This window comes from Vanessa tameamea, chromosome 7 (assembly GCF_037043105.1).
Source record: "Vanessa tameamea isolate UH-Manoa-2023 chromosome 7, ilVanTame1 primary haplotype, whole genome shotgun sequence".
NCBI classification, from domain to species: domain Eukaryota; kingdom Metazoa; phylum Arthropoda; class Insecta; order Lepidoptera; family Nymphalidae; genus Vanessa; species Vanessa tameamea.
In genome coordinates, this window is record NC_087315.1 from 4,396,079 (window position 1) to 4,413,940 (window position 17,862).

A 17,862-nucleotide genomic window follows, 5' to 3' on the forward strand; every position below is an offset into this window, starting at 1 on the left:
AAGTAAAATTATTTTATCCGATTACTATTTTTATATACTATTTTAAAATAGACTGTTTCCTGGTAACGTCCGAAGAAGGGGAGCTATTCTTTAAGTCGCCGTCTGACGAGCCGACAGTATGTGGTATCTACATGATAGCGGAGCCAGATAAGCGGATCCAGGTCATATTCAACTATCTAGATGTGCCGTGCGACAATGGCGGCTTAGTCGCGGTAAGTTACCAATTATACTATTAATATTTATTTGAAAGCACTAGATAAAAATGTTTAATAATTATTATTATATACTTAATTCGCGGTCTAATTGCATCTAACGTAATATATATTATTAATAAATGTAGAATTGGTAGAGAAAGCATATATGGTTGATTAATTCGTTACGGTCATAAATCTTAAATCATCTTCGTTAAATAGTATTTTATTTTTTGTGTTCATAATGCCTTTTACATCTGTGGTAAAGTTATTGCAATGGCAGTGTTATTATTTCAATCAAAAGCCGAGAGTCAGTGGCTAGAAAAATAATGCTTAACCGAAAATAGCGGGTTCGAATCAGGACAAGATTTTTATATATTTTTGTAATAATTATTAATACATCTCATGCTCGGCTGTACATGTTCCCAAAGTTAAGAGATTGATTTGTGAACAAAATCCCAATAAATTGACTTCATATTAATTCGATTTTTTTCAGCTACATTTTAGAGCTCATTTTCTCCATAAAAAAATTGTAATAAGTATTACGCTTCAATGAATTTTCGCAATAAAGTCGCTTTCAAACAACTTTTCTTTTAATTGGAAAGCTGGCGTAACTCCGCAGCATGCATTGGCTGACAAAAAATTTAAATGCAAGCCATGTGTTGCAACTTTGTTGAAAAATTTTTCATCTCACCCTGTGTAACAGTTCGATGAAGAGTGTTTTATACGCGACCTATAATCCAAGTCACATAGTCGGAAGTTTTAGTAAAATAAATGTTAATTTCACGTATATAACAAGTAAAAAGTAAATTTTTACTTGGAATAATTTACTTCTTATTTAAGACGATTGCACACTGTGAGATCGAATGAATTAAAATCAGGCAATTAAAAAATATAATTGTGATTTATACGCTTCTACATGAAATAAAAAAATTCAGACTATTTTTGACTAACGTACGTAACTTTTTAAGAGACGTTACGTATAACTTCTTGTTTATCAAAATACGATAAGGAATATTGTAAGCATGGATTTCGTTTATTTCTGTGATAATATCCTTTTAAACAATTTCGGTTACAACTTCCGTTCTCAACTAAGACTCACCAACTAGTGCACTCTCATAGTGAGTTCAGTCGCGGAATTAACAGCTTTACAATTTTTTTTTATATTAACAGCCTGTAAATTTCCACACTGTTCCAATGCGGATTGGTGGCTAAACATGTGGCAGAATTTCATTGAAATTAGACACATGCAGGTTTCCTTACGATGTTTCCCTTTACCGCTGAGCACGAGATGAATTATAAAAACAAATTACGCACATGAAAATTAATTAGTGCTTGCCTGGGTTTGAACCCGCAATCATCGGTTGAGATGCACGCGTTCTAACCCCTGGGACATCTCGGCTCTCGACAAATTTACATATATTCCGAATTACAAGAGTTTAGAGACTGGCAAGGTCCAGAAACAGGGCTGCTATTAAAACATTTTCATTGGCGCTATCCATGATTTGAACCCAATATTCGAGATCTGCATCCTTTTAAACAGCCACAATACCATGGAGGTAGTGAGCAATATATAATCACTGTAATAAATCATCATCCATAATTTTAATGCAAATATAATAAATAAAGTGTTAAAGTTATACTGCGAGAAAATAGTCAATTTTCTATTGCGCGGGTAGAAAATGGGATTGTTACTTAATACCTAACAAGATTGCAGTTTATAACTTGATTACGTGATGTTATAAAACTTTTTAATTGTATTCTAAGAAGTTAGTACTTCATGAATTAAAGACATAAAATAAAAAATGTGTTTACAATTTAATAGTAAAATGAATTTGGGATGACAATAATTCAACTTCTAACTTGTTAACTTGATTGTCATCAATCAGAAGTTTCACTTCAATAAAATAAAATCGCATATGTTTGTCTTGTGATAAAACGAATCAATTTAATTGTTTAGTTTATAAGGTAGTCAATTTCTATGTTTTGGGTTCGATTTCTTGGTTCAGACACATTATTCGGGCTACCTTATCTAGAAATTCCAAGCAGCGATCTGAAATTAGGTAGTTGGTTACACTCCCAAGCCACTCCCTCCGATCATTTCAAATTATCGTAATATTGGAGTATGAGATTGAGATAGAGAGTGCATCCATGTTAATGCACGCACTTGTCATATGTCATTTTAATTAATTACTTCTATTTGTAGTGGATCGATGGCTGGGAGTTGAACGGGCAGGTCTGGCCAGCGGATTCCTGGGACGACGACAGGGTTGTAGAGTCGTGCGACACTCGACCACAACGCAAGCTAGTGTCCCGACAGAACGCAGCGCTAGTCCAGTATAGGGTACCGGCTCGTGGAAAAGGATTTGCGATAACGATACGACATTTGAGAAATGCAAGACGTAAGTTGTCTATACGTTTTGTTTTATAGAAGTATAAGTACTTCACTACTTATTGAAATATATTGTGATTAGTCTGACTATTTGTTGTTAGTTATGTCTCAGAATTTCATAATACATTTTATGTATTAAATGGTTTTAATCCCTAATTGTAAATACTTACCTAAACGGCGAATATACATAAGCGGCACTATTCAGCTACTCCAAATTTATACTCATATCTTTAAAAAATATAATTTTGAATATTTAATAATATTCGTAGGAATATTTCAGTAGGATAAATAAAATCTAAAGATTAAATAATCTTGAAACTTGAGTTTGATGTTATAAACACTTATTATTGTCATGTAACTTGTAATGAAATGAATTAAATATATATAAAAGTGTTCCTGGTTCGCAGTGTAAATGTCTGTATGTTTTTATGTTATGTAATAATCATTATTCGTTATGGTTTTTTAACGCAAAACCATGAGTTAATGAAATATACATAATTTTATTATTTTAAAATGTTTAATTACGTTTTAATATGAAAAAAATATATTTATTATTATATGTTTTAGGAAAAATGTTGCGATCTCTTATATCAATTAGTTTCCTAAACACTGCTTTCTAATTTTGACTCATAATCATAATATTCAATTTGATTGATTATTTTAAGAGTTTATTTAGCTTTCTAACGACTTTTTATCCCATCATATATTACTGTTTCCCTGTTGTATAATCCAGCCCAGGCACAAAGGTAGCTAAAAGTATTCATTATGCAGGCTGTTCGACGCCCGCTTGCCTTTATATTCGTTACATTGCGTCACAAGTCAGCCAGTGTATTGCTTTTTTTTAATTAGGTTCCTTTAACTGTAATTAAGTCTGCACTTGAATATTTATACTTATATGAAATGCAAATATACTTAACTAGCTGCCCGTCCAGTAACGTTGAACGTAGGTAGAATAAGGGTTTATATGAAAATATTCTGTCGTAATACATAATATTATAACTGGTTTACGCGGCGCACTCCGCTCTCCGCGAGGTCAAAGTGATAGAGCATGTTTTTTTTTTTCGACATTTTCAACAGCGTCATATTTCAGCAAATTTACGCATAACCCAATAAATTAAACACTTCCCTCATGAATCATTCCGTCCAATGGTGACTAACGCTATATATAAAAATCCTAATGTTTTCTTTGAAGTTTTTGATTTTATCGCTTTTACAGACAAACCGACGGTTGTGACGGAAATATATTATTTGATGATATGTAGTGATATAGTTTTTAGTTCGGCTGAAATAAGAATTTTAATTATATAATAATTATAATATTTTATAGAAAAAAAATCTGGTACCCAATTACTCTGTAACCTACTGAGTCCAACCCATACCATCCATATAACCACTCAAAAACACACAAAAAATCTTCCGAATCGCTGCAGCTGTTAAGGAGGAGTTCAGTGATATACACCTGTAAACAAGAATTATTTATATAGAGATTTTATTGTACATTAGAATCAACGCGAACATAATTAAACAAAATTTCGTACAAACGGTCTTATCGCTGGTAAACGATCTATTTAAGGCAACAGTTATCATTTAGCACGTTTGCTAGATTAACACTTATTATATAAATATTAGAAAAGTAATTTTATCACACTCGAATAATAGTCGCGAGCCATTATTTTAAAAGGATGTTCATTTCATTCCCCTTATCTATGTGGAATAAAATGAAAATAATAACACAATTTAAGTATGAAAATGTAATACTTTCATGTATGTATTTTAATAAGTTATAGTTTAATTATTGCGAATACTTATAAAATATATTTTTTATTGTCTTTACTCTTGTAGCAATCGGTCTCACATAGTAATGCACGGCGACAATTTAACGTGGAGGGGCGCGCCTTTGTAAGTGAATAATACTATACTGTAGTAGACAAAGTACTACCGATAAAGAACCCTTAGAATTTGCATAGTCTATGCGCTCTGCAACCAATGGTATAATTATTACGTAAACTTTTTGTAAGCCCTTCTGGGTAAGTACCACCCACTAATCAGATATTCTACCGCCAAACAGGAGTACTCAATATTGTTGTGTTCCTTTCTGAATAATGGTAGACATCTTAGTTTCTAAGGTTACTGGAGCATTCGCGATGTAAGGAATAGTTATTTCTTATAACGCCATTTTCTATGGGTCGTGGAGACCACTTACCATCAGGTGGCCCATATATTTCACGCATATATAAAATCCTTATAAAATTAAATATATTTATACACAATTCAGCTTAAACATTTTGCACCTCTAGCAGAATAGATAGTATTAAATATTTTTCCTTGAAAAAATGAATAAATAAATATTTGGATCGGGATTCTATCGAAGTTTATTCAACTCTAAGATATTAAACTATATCGACGAAAATAAAAATAAAACAAACAAATGAAAACAATTGTAAATACAACTAAAATATATTTCACTTAAGCCAAATCGAGATTGCAATAGTTTTTTTTTTTTTTTATCAAATGAAACTTTCAATAAACCGAGCAAATTTCACTCTAAATTCTACCACGAATTTATTTTAACGTTTCGTAGCTCAATGCACAAATAGAATTGGAAGCAATGGAAACGGAAAATGAATACTCGAATTTAAAATGGATTTATTTATATAAATCTACTAGTTATCGACCGCGATTTCGCTCACGTTTTAGTCATGTCAACTGTATTTGGAGTATAAAAAAGGAACCTATATACTCCCTTAGAGTTTAAGCTGCTTCATCTAAAGTTTCATCATATTTAGTTCATAGGTTTGGCCGTGAAAGCGTTACAGACGGATAGACAGAGAGACAGACAGAGTTACTTTTACTTTTGTAATATTATTATTTATAAAAGAAGAAGAAAATACAATAGTGCAACGATAAATATTGAAGAAAATGTGTAAACGATCGCATCTAAAAGCAATTTAAAATTCAATACGAAAATTAAAGGAACGAACCGTTCACCTCAATTTTGTTTTCTAAAATATTTTTTCATAAAAATCTTAATAATGAATAATAGACGTCAATCGTCAGTCATATTAAAATTAATGACGGTGTTACGATTTCAATAAAGATAATCTTGTTACTTTATTAAAAACATAAAAACATAATCAGCCTGTAAATTTCCCACTGCTGGGCTAAGGCCTCCTCTCCCGTTGAGGAGAATGTATGGAGCATATTCCACCACGCTGCTCCAATGCGGGTTGGTGGAATACACATGTGGCAAAATTTCGTTGAAATTAGACACATGCAGGTTTCGTCACGATGTTTTCCTTCACCGCCGAGTTACTTTATTATTTTCACACTTCTATACATATATTGTTTAAATCATAAAGTTTAAGTATTTAAGTAACGAATCATTTTAATTGACGGTGAGTAAAAGTCCGAGCTTTGCCTCGCCACAACTGGACCACAACACGAGGAGGGTTATGGATGCGTTACGTTGACATAATCTCGTAGCCTCCCCGAACCGTACTGAAGACGGCCATTAAAGTGGTTTAAGTGGTTGGGAATCCCACGTAATCCGAATCCCTCCCAAAAGGGGTCTCAGAGCTTTCTGAAGAAAACGAGTATCGTTGTATAATACTTATATTTATGACGTAACAATCTCCAATAAATAACATAATTTACGGTGCACGAAGAGTTGAATTTATTTACTTTAAGAGCGTGTACTATCGAACTCTTTATTATAGGAATATATAGAAAATGCGGTCATTTTATTCTTGTGTCTATAGAATCTTCATGCAAATAAACTTTACAAGTATGGCTCGATTGTTTGAACAAGGCTTGACTGGTTTTATTGACCACACTGACTTTTTTAAACCACAGATCTCTAATATTGCTAGGATGTTTAACATTTCTAGGCACATCAATCTAAATAAAAAATAAATCACTTGTGTGTTTCCTCTTTTTACAATAATATACAAGATTATATAAACGATAAAAAAGGCGTGGAGTTAGTATTTGTTGATTTCTAGGTAGGATATACATAGATTTTTATTGACATACTCTGTAATAAAAATGGTGGAAAAGATTAACCACTGAGATTCTTGGCTATTCTTCTCGGTAGAATCTACTTTCTGAACCGGTGGTTGCTACACATTTAATTCAACACTATAATATAACGATTCAAAAGTGCTTTTATGAGTCTACTTGAACTAAGAATATTTTGATTTTGAATAAATTTATACAATAGGTCGGTTTATATTAAAAAAAAATGTTATAATCAAAACAAATATATAATATATTAAAATCTGACAAAGTAAAAACATCGTTATCATAATCTTTATAAAAGGACGTATCTGCAATATATTAATGGAGTAAGTTTGTAATAGGTTTTTGTCATACATAATTAGTGACTGATAATTAAATTCCATTTGAACTTTAATCCAACTTTTGGACTACAATCGGCACAGATTTTAAGAAAAAACCTCAACCTTAATACACACAATAGGTACCAACTACATAGGGCTTCTAAAACTTCATTCAATCTGTCTAATCAGGAATAATATATTAAATTGAAATAATTTATTTGTTTATTAACAGTTGATTGATTTTTATAAGAGAATAGTTAGTGAGTTTCGGTTTGATTCTCTTCCAGCCAGAGAAGCCTGAGGTGGCTTTTTATTTAATAAATCTCGTTAAATAACTACTCCAAAGTTTGTTTTTAATTATGCGTGTAGTACAAATTTGTATGACATATGTTCTTTTTAAAATAAAACGTATTTTATTAGCGTGCAATCAGATGCTGTTCGGGACAGAAGGAGTGTACACGTTGCGTAATCATGGAGAAACTGGGAACTGCTCAATGATCGCCGTATCTCCAGCCAGCGTCCGTGTTCTGGACCTCAACGTGGGTCAGTCTATTAAAAGGGGAACTCTTCTGGATGTTGAAACAGGGACCATTTCTCATGTAAGTATTCTTAAAGAATTCCATAAATATGATAAATCATTTGAAATCATTTTTCATGTTTCCTTTTATTATTTGAATTTAGAATTAAAAAATCCAAGATTATAACACATCTCTTATAATTATATTTCTATTGGCTTGAGACAATAAATAACCAAATATTATAATAATTTACTGACACTCAACAAACCAATAAATCAGAACTATGAATAATACATTTTATAATAAACTTTTTTTTATCGTCTGCATTAAGTTAGTTATCATATTTTAAATACTAATGTTAAGTTTTATTTTTTTATTATTAAAATAGATCGTATCTATAAAATATTTAATTACTTAAATACCTATGGCAGTCAAAGGAAAAGAGCTTTTGAATTTTTAAAGTGCGGGCTGAATTTCCATTACCGAATAATTTTATGCCCGAGGGTACGTATTTTATCAAGTGAAATAAAATAATATAAAATTTCTTGTACATATACAACCTCTTTATATTTTAATTTTATAAAATACGTAGATGTACGAGCTGATAGGCCTTCTGACGATCAACGGTGCCACCGCCCATAGACATGGAAGCTTTAAGAAATGTTAACGTGCAAAAACGCTTCACTGTGAAGTTTACTTGAATAAAATTGATTTGAATTGATTTAACCATTCCTTACATCGCCAATGCCACCTTGGGAACTTAGTGTTATGTCTCTTGTGCCTGTATCAATACGTAAATAAAATAATTTTATTATTCAATACTAAATTAATTTGAATTTAATAATATTACAAAAACAGTTCGATTCCTTATTTTAATTTGTGAAATAATAATTTCATTTTAATAGAATAAAAAGTATCCTAACTTTGCACTGAAGAAGCACCTCTATCTAAACATTGACTTACAAAATTTCAATATAATAAGCGGTTCGACGAAATTAGATTACGAAAATGCGAATTTCGCTTCAGAATCCCGAAAACCATCATAATATTTATTATCATTACTTAACTTTATTAAGTAACACAATACAATACTGTGGTTGGCTTATAATATTTTCTTAATGTTATTCTATTTTCTATTTTTGGTTCAAAATTCGATATCTGCTTATAAAATACGAATACGAACTATACAAATATTTGTATAGTTCGTGCGTGTTTTTCGAACACTTCTCGACACACAGTTTCTCAACAATGATCGATAAGTTTAGAATGTTCTTTTATGATATAAATCATGACAAAGGATTATGTAATTTATTGTATAATATACAAAACGAACGCAGTAATAAATAGCTTATTAACGTTATAATAAAATTAATGAAAGGAATTTCTGTCCGTAATACGCTTGAAAGGATTTAGAACCTTATTTATAATCCTGCATTCATTACAAAACGGCTTAGCAGCTCGCCTTAATATAAAAATATTGTGTTTATTTTATACAAAATACTTTTATAACATAAAATATTATGTTGTTCTGAAAAGAAAATTAAATTATGAGATTGATAATAGTTCAATTTAACTCTTAGAACTATTTTCATTAAATAATTAGTCGATCTAACAAAACTCTTGATTGGTTTGCTTGAAGGTGTATTTTAAATAATTTTATAAAGGCAATGTCTCACGTTTCTATCCTAATTACTTGAGTTTAATTTCGATACCGTCTTTGCTATCGATATTGGTAAACGACACGACACATTCCTTGAGGCATTCATGACGATACGTGAAATCGTAATAAACAAACACATTAACAAACTCACTTCGCAATTACTATATTAATTAGGATAATCTGTCTCTCGTTAAAATATCTAGAAAGTAGATAACTGTTTATAGGAATGAACGTCTAAGAACAAATAATAATGTTGTATAGAATATTGTACGGCCTGGTGATAAAAGGACCAATATCAATAACCCTTATTCAGAATAGAAACATTGAACAGATGTCGTTTGTTTTATGTAACATACACCCTTTGCATAATACTGTTATTAGTAATGTTAAGCTTATATTATCTGAGCAAATTTAATTCCTTTTTTAAATAATTTAGTTTAGAAGCAAAATGTGTTTTACGTATTACTCAAATTTGTACTTGTACTGTTTTAGCATTAGGCCACATATTTATACAAGTGTGTAAAATACAACACAGATAGAATTCAATCCCACGGTGTTATATTAGAATATCCTTCACGAATGCTATCGACGCCGTAAAACGTTTACATACGTATCCAAGCTTGAATTAATTAACCCGTGTTTACATTGTTCGTTTGTCCAGTGCACAAAGCGTGGCCTCGTGGACTACGCGGATATTGGGGGAGCCAGCGGCCTCGACCACACCAAAATGGAGATCTACGACAGTATATGCGGTCTCAACTCGAATGAAGGTAACTGAATAATTACGCTTAGCTTGCTAAATGCTGTTCTTTCATAAACATATACATTTTAATTATAAATGTTAAGAAATTAAATATTCCAATGTTGGTATAAGTCCTCCTCTCATTTTTTAGGAGAACAGGACTTAAAGTTTGATGCACCACTCTATGGCAAATAATTTGTATCATTTTCTCATTTTGAATTATTATCTAATTTAAATCAAGTAGGATTCTACATACTGATATCACCATTTTCTAATTTGTCTAAATAAAATTACCAGTGGTATAAAATTTAAACTGTCTAACTCTTAATTAAGAGTGTCCGAATTCTTTAGACAATATCATCAGAAGTAATAGGCATTTTACCGCTCCAGTTCACTAATAAAGTCCTCATACCTTTTAACTCAATAACAAGAATTTCCATTCATACTAGAAAGGTTCATAGAATTAAACTTAATTATCTTGCATCTAAAACGTAATTAGTCACAGTATATAGTACGAAATAGATTTTTTTTATATTACATTTTATCTATCTTATCTAGACTCTATAAGAAATAGAATAAATGATTCTGTTATTAAGGTCAACATAACTTCTATTGAATGAATTGTGATAGAACTCGTCATGTTAATAGTTACTTTACTTAATAAGTCTGTATTGCAGAAGTCAATAAAAATCGAACCAAGATCTATTTTGTATAACATCTACTGAAATGGTTCTATAATATTCTTTTTATTAACGTATGAGTAACTATAACTATATCTGTATACATATACGTATATATCTGAATTTTACACATAATATTTTTACAACAAAAAACTCAACATCTAAGTATATACGTATATAAAATTGAAATGGCTGAATTATATTTATTTTCATTCGTCTGTCGGTTTGTCCATTTCAATCAAAACGGGTAAAAATTATAGTATATTTACATGACGTTTTTATGATTTCATGATATGATACAAATTTACACGTTACGTCACGAGGCTGCATTAATTATCAAATAATATAGTATTGATTTGATATTAATAATGCTAATGAGAATTATACGTTATGCGTTTGATGACTGGTAAACTAATTTATAAATGTTTATTTAAATAAATTATGAATTTGGGTGGAATTGTTATCGCGATGTGCACTTGCACCTCTTTATCCCTTATGGGTGTGTGTGTATTGTGAGAATTAATTACGAAATTTTCTTCAAAATATTTTTTCTTATCACTGAATTAACAACACAGCAACACAACATCTGCTTGCGAATTCACGGCAGGCATTTCATTAATAATTTTCCGATAGGTATGGTTAATTTTTTTCATTCTTATTTTTACGTCAAATTGTCCACTATAAACAAATATCATGTAAATTTTATTATTAAATTTTATTTAAGTATTTAACATTGATATTTTAGTAGGAAAAATTTATTATATGAATGAAATTATTACGTAAAATCTCAAATTAATTAATAAATCTAAAAACCGAATTATATTAGATCCATATTGGAGTTATTTTATTAAGGAAGGAAACCATATACAAAATAATATTATTTACTGGCGACATTCGAAATCGTACTAACAGCTGTTCTCATTCATAAACTTACCATATTAAAAATATGGACAAAGAAATCCGTAACATTTTCCTACATTCGGATTTGCGAACATCTTGATGGAATATATCAATTATTATTCCTTTCTACTCCAACCAATATGAACGCGAAGTATTGCGTGGTTTTGACAATCTTGTCACGAAGTTATAATGACGCGAAATGTGTAAAAGGGCTCACTTTAATGGGAAAAAGGATCATAAAAGAATATCTAAGTGTAAAAGTATGGTACTTTTTTACCCGACCACTGTTAGGCCATGGCTTTAAGGCTTAAAATTGATTCCATCGATCTGACCCAATGTTAGTTTGAAAATTTCTTCTGACGCCTCAGATTATAAGACAAAAGACAAATGGACCGTACGAAACATTCAAGAGAAGCAACAAAATCAAAAGCGATTACAAAGTCCTGTAGAACGAAATGACTCGTATTTTTGTCAAAGTATTTATTGGTTAAATATTTTTTTTTTAATTATTACACACAACACAGGGAATTAGCATTACGTATTGATTTTGTATTCGCTTTTGTGTATACAACTTTTTTCGCAATGTTTTCTTTTAAAGCTAGGAAGTAACATTGGGAGCTGCTGTCACAAGACAAGTCAAACCCACATTTTACGGCAAAATATAACTTCTTAGTCCTCGTTTTGGTTCCAAGTCTGTATGTCATATTTGAGAACAATTTGTTAGATATACCAACCACATTTTTAGACATATTATGTGACGTAACAAACCATAAATATTATATCGGCATCGTTAGATGCCGTCTAAATATATATAAGATCATATAATTTTTCAATTGCAATATAATTCTGTCCTTTGATAGAAATATTTTTATACGAAAGGGGGTAAAGTAAACAAACATTTTATTGATACATTTTTGAATATTACGCTTGATAAGATTATATTGACTGTCTTGTAAGATATTATTGGTGCAAAGAAAAGATGAAAGAGTCGAAGAAAAGCAGTTCGACTTTCTTGTTGAATATAATCAATTGTATTTTATTGTATCTACTACTTTAAAATGTTTTAACTAATCTTTAATTATCTTTATATATTTATCTATTATTATAAGATATATTAATTTCAATCATATTATTCATATCAATGTGTTTTTTATGCTCTTAGAATTAATTTACTTGTTTTGTAGGGCTTTTTGCAAGCCCGTCTGGGTAAGTACTAACCACTTGTTATATGTATATTACACCACCAAACAGCAGTACTCAGCATTGTTGTGTTCCGTTTTGAAGGGTGAGTGAGCCAGTGTAACTCCAGGCACAAGGGGCATAACATCTTATTTCCAAGGTTCGCGGTGCATTAGCGATGTAAGGATTAATATTTCTTACAGACATTGACTATGGACGGTGGTGACCGCTTACCATCAATTGGTCGTTTTGCTCGCCCGCCTACCTATATAATAAAAAATAAAATAACGAGAACTCACTGAAAACTGCATTACTGCATACATTTTACGACAAGACAATATAAAATGAAATTCTAAAATTTTGTAATAAAGAAAACAAGTCTGCGCAGATTTGTAGAGTTTAAAGGATAAAAGACAATTTTACTTAAACTAAAATAGAAACGAAATTTTATTATATTTGTCAAAGTTCAAGTTTTCTTGCCTCTAAAAGCTTGTAAATCGAATCAACTCAAATAAGATTAGAACTCGTTGTGCATAATAATTGCATATCGTTATTGACAAGTCGCGTCTTGGCTAAAATCGGTTGACGTTATTTGAGTAAATTTGTTCAACGATAAAGTGCCATTTTTTAAATATCAGAATTATTTTATTGGGAAAAAGGAACATTGTGACAAATTTAATAAATGATTTCAAGGTTTTTTTTTTTTCATAAAAAAGTAAGTGGTAAATGAAACATCATTTAGTATACTATAAATAAGTTAAATGATCCACAGCCATGTCTGATTCATATCAAGCAAAATAATTTATCAAAATAGATCACTTAACATAATACGTTTAAACTTTTAATGAATGTGTCATTGAAAATTAATAAAATTAATATCTATACTAATATTATATATGCAAAAGTAAGTCTGTTTATCTGTCGGTTACTCTTATATACTCATGACTGTACCTAATTTGATGAAATTTGCTATGAAACAAGCTTGAAACCCAAGGAAGGACATGCGCTACTTTTTATGCCTAACACCGACCAACACCTTTAAATTTAATATATATTTCATAAAATATTTGCACAAATTGTTTGATAATTTACACATCATGCCAACAATGCTATTCTGCAAGAACTCACCTCGTATCTCACTCGTGAAATTTTGGAAACCGAAATACGGTTAAAAGACATTTTGATGCGTATCCTTTAATGTTATAATTTATAAGTTATTTTCTGATATTATATCTATGTTCTGTTCAGTAGTTCGTATCGATGTTTTTATAACGGAATAGCTTCTACTGGTAATCATTTGAAATGAGCCGACAATGAAAATGATCGCATTCGAAATTTGATTTGAAGCGTTAAATTCGCAATACTAGGACACAATGGGAATGGTATGCGTGGAAATGAATTTCAAACGGCTTTCTATTATACAAACATTCACACAAACTCTGTAGCGGGTATCCGTAATCGTATAGTACGTATGTACTATTCGATTGGAATCCAATGCATTATCAAAAACGAGAAGAAACTTTTTCCCGGTACTATTATAGTATATTTTTCGACGTTAAAACGTCGATCTTGGTGGTAGGGCTTTGTGCAAGCCCGTCTGGGTAGGTACCAACCACTCATCAGATGTTCTACCGCCAAACAGCAGTACTCAGTATTATTGTGTTCCGATTTGAAGGGTGAGTGACCCAGTTTAACTACAGGCACAAGGTACGTAATATCTTAGTTCCCAAGGATGGCGGCGCATTGGTGATGTAAGGAATGTTTAATATTTCTTACAACGTCATTGTCTATGTCTGGTGGTGACTATTTACCATCAGGTGGCCCATTTGCTCGCACGCTTACCGATATCATAAAAAAAAAACTATGATATAAGAAATGATTCGTTAATATTGATGATAGTCGTGGATTGGTTGATTAATAAAAACATAATAGTGGAATCGTCTAAAGCTTGTATTAAAAAGTGTACTTGGAAAAAAACTGTTCTTATTCGAAGCAATTCAAAATAAGAATATTATAATGCATTCATTTTTATAATTAAATTAAAAAATAGTTTATTTTAAATAACGAAATACAGCAAACGCTTGTTGTTGTAAACAACTGTTTAATGCGTGTAGAGGATGACAAAATTTATTGGAACCGTTGTACAGTTAACGGATCATTATTCGTTACTCAGAAACGATTGGTTACAGATGTACAATAATGATTCAATAAATATGAAACGAGCATTAATCAAATTAATCTATTATGAAAATGTATGATACAAATTAAAATTAATTAATTAGATTGTAATGTAATTAGTAAAAATAAATTAAAAGAAAAAAGCATAATATCTAAGCGTTGAAATTCATCTAGATTTAGTCATTTTTATCTGTCAATAGCGCCATTTCATTTCAGCAGCGACCTCCGAAAGACCTTTGAATATGTATCAAATTATAAATAATTCATTGAAATATATTTACTTTGTTTCAGCTCATCGTCCCATGCTGATCGCGTGTGAAGATACGGTTATACGACTCGTATCCAGCGGACGATATCAAAATTCAATTACCCTGGCATTTTCACCCCTTCCCCTGGAACACTACGAACATGCTGATTTAATCTGCAGTATCAATGAAGTTTAAATAAATTTATTACCTTGGACATCGATTTGCGGCTCCGGCGATTCGACAGATGTTCTTGGCTTTTGATTTTTTTCTATAGAAGTCATGTCTAAGTACGATGAGTATTATTTGTCGATAAAGTTTTATAGGTATTAGACTTGTAACGACAATCTCGGTTTCAGCGGTTTACAAAACTGTATGTTTATTAACAGTGCGTGATTAAAAAAAAAACATAATGTTATAAACTTTATGGTAAAAGTCCTAACAACTATCTAACCGGCCTTTGTTGAGGAATTTCATTTATTTAAAATAAGAACACGTCATATGCTAATAATAAATTATATCGACTATAATTGTCTCGACTTATGTTACCGATTATTTACATCACTAATAAATCGATTATATCCGAATAAACGTTACAAGCGTAGTTGGTATCTTAAGCTTAATATATATGTAAACGTTTTAAAGTAAACTTCAAAGTAGGGATAGTATACCAAGAAAAACTAAATGTTTACTCATATTATAATGTACTTCAGAAGTAAATGTAGAAGCTATATCTAGTCAATCGGTAAAAACGGGTAGTTACTTCCCAACCGCCAAATAAATAAGGTAGTTTATTTCATAATTGTTTAGTTTTAACTTTTAAACAAATATTTATGAAATTATTATGTTTCGAATGAGATTTGTTTTTTATTTTATCCCATCACTGTTTCAATACACACAACCTATTTTGAAAGAGTCATTCTTATATAAAGCTCAATTATAATTTATTACAATTCTCAACACAATAAATTAAATATAATATGTCGTTTAAACTAAACTAAAAAAATATAGTTTATTTGAAACGCCATATCATAATTATGAATAAAAATTGTATATTTAATTTATTAGAATATTTTTATATTAATGAAAAATATATTTGCTTTTAATATTCTTAGTTGATTATATCATTCTACAGTAAAAAAAAACTTACATACATAATCATTATTCTAATAAAAAAGGAGACTTTTTTGTAACACCTGACTGCAAAAACAATTAACCTATATTACATAAAACTGATAACAGAAGGTTTTCGTATATTGACGTAAAAAAAAAACGCACTCGTGACGTCAATGACAGTTAAAATGTATATTCGTAAATGAATATGAATAGTTATATTATAAATAATATAATTTTTGCCGTTTTTTTTGGGGTAAAACCTACATATAGTAGCCAAATTCTTTAATAGTTGTATCATAGATTGTGGGATATCAATAACAATCTGAATTTCATCGCACTGATTGCCTTGTGAAAACTCTAGTAACTAGTTTATAATGCTAGAATCCGAGCTCTTGGATTTCAATTCCGGGATATAGAAATATAAAACTTAATTCATCAAAATTCGATTTTTTTTATTAGCTCCGGGGATTAAGGAAGTTGGCCGGCTACATCCCCATACCTCGGAAAACATGTATGTATGCGATGTTTAGCATAGCGTGATCAATTTGTTCATCTTTAATGCCTTTAAATACATTAAAGAAAAGCAACACATTAAACTAAAATATTTGCAGCTAAATTATTATTTTTCCGTATTATTAGAATTACGTTATTGATTAACAGCTATCACTGAGAAAAAAATTAACTAAAAGCTTTTAATATCAACGAAAAAACTCTTTATATTTTTGGCATCAATAAATGCGAAATTTTATTAAAATATTTAATAATTAACTTTTATATTTTGATTGACATAACGAGTAAATAATTAATTTTTAGTTATTACTCATTTAATTTTTAATTTTTTTATGAATATTGAAATCATGACAATTCAAAATAAAAGCTGATTGCGTAGAGTGATATGCAAATGTTAGTTCATTACTGTAACTTTAAACTGTAAATAAACTAGAGAAGGATGTTCGTAGAGTTTAAGTCACGGGTATATAGAGTAATAGATTACTACTGATAGAACGATACGCAAAATAGGTTATTTGATTTTCATTTATATATTATAACGTAACAATGTTAAATATTCCCGTGTCTTGCTTAAAATTGATTTAGTATTAAACTATTTATTCAATTTCCTTACTGATTCAGCTACAAATTGGAACCGATTGTGACTTTTTGTTCTTGTCAAAAATATTTTTGTTTTATTATCTACTTCGCTGTACTTCGGAGGGCTATCGTGAGATTCCAGATTCGAATTCCGGGTAAGATACGTAAAAAGTGCTTTTGGCTTAAAAAAACTTATAAAACTGTTGATTCCACATGATCTCATAAACAGTATTTTCGAAGTACTATCACATGTTATTTTGAAACAGATAAAGATTTTATCTATGCATGCACTAATACGTTTCATTTTATTCTGCGTAACCGACACTGAGGCTGAAATCAGCCAAGAGGACATACCTTACCTTGATGTCTAACAAGTTATCACAAAAATTTTGATAATTATGATTAACTTCGAACGCCAAAAAAACTTGCACCACTCTGCTCCCATGGTGGATTATGTTAATAATAAATAAATAAATAAATATAGGACAACACCACATACATTACTCTGATCCCAATGTAAGTAGCTAAAGCTCTTGTGTTATGGAAAATCAGAAGTAACGACGGCACCACATACACCCAGACCCAAGACAACATAGAAAACTAATGAACTTTTTCTACATCGACTCGGCCGGGAA

The 17,862-nt window shown here is 30.4% G+C and overlaps 1 protein-coding gene across 1 annotated transcript in view; it reads left to right on the forward strand.

Moving 5' to 3' along the window:
- Window positions 1-15,881, forward strand: part of LOC113401177 (corticotropin-releasing factor-binding protein) — a 37,251-nt gene extending 21,370 nt beyond the window's left edge. The window contains exons 3-7 of the mRNA XM_026640988.2: window positions 52-212; window positions 2,398-2,593; window positions 7,341-7,519; window positions 9,760-9,868; window positions 15,069-15,881. Coding sequence (XP_026496773.1) covers window positions 52-212; window positions 2,398-2,593; window positions 7,341-7,519; window positions 9,760-9,868; window positions 15,069-15,220 — 797 coding nt within the window. The 3' untranslated portion in view covers window positions 15,221-15,881. The remainder of the gene's footprint in view (window positions 1-51; window positions 213-2,397; window positions 2,594-7,340; window positions 7,520-9,759; window positions 9,869-15,068) is intronic.
- Window positions 15,882-17,862: the final 1,981 nt, after the last annotated feature.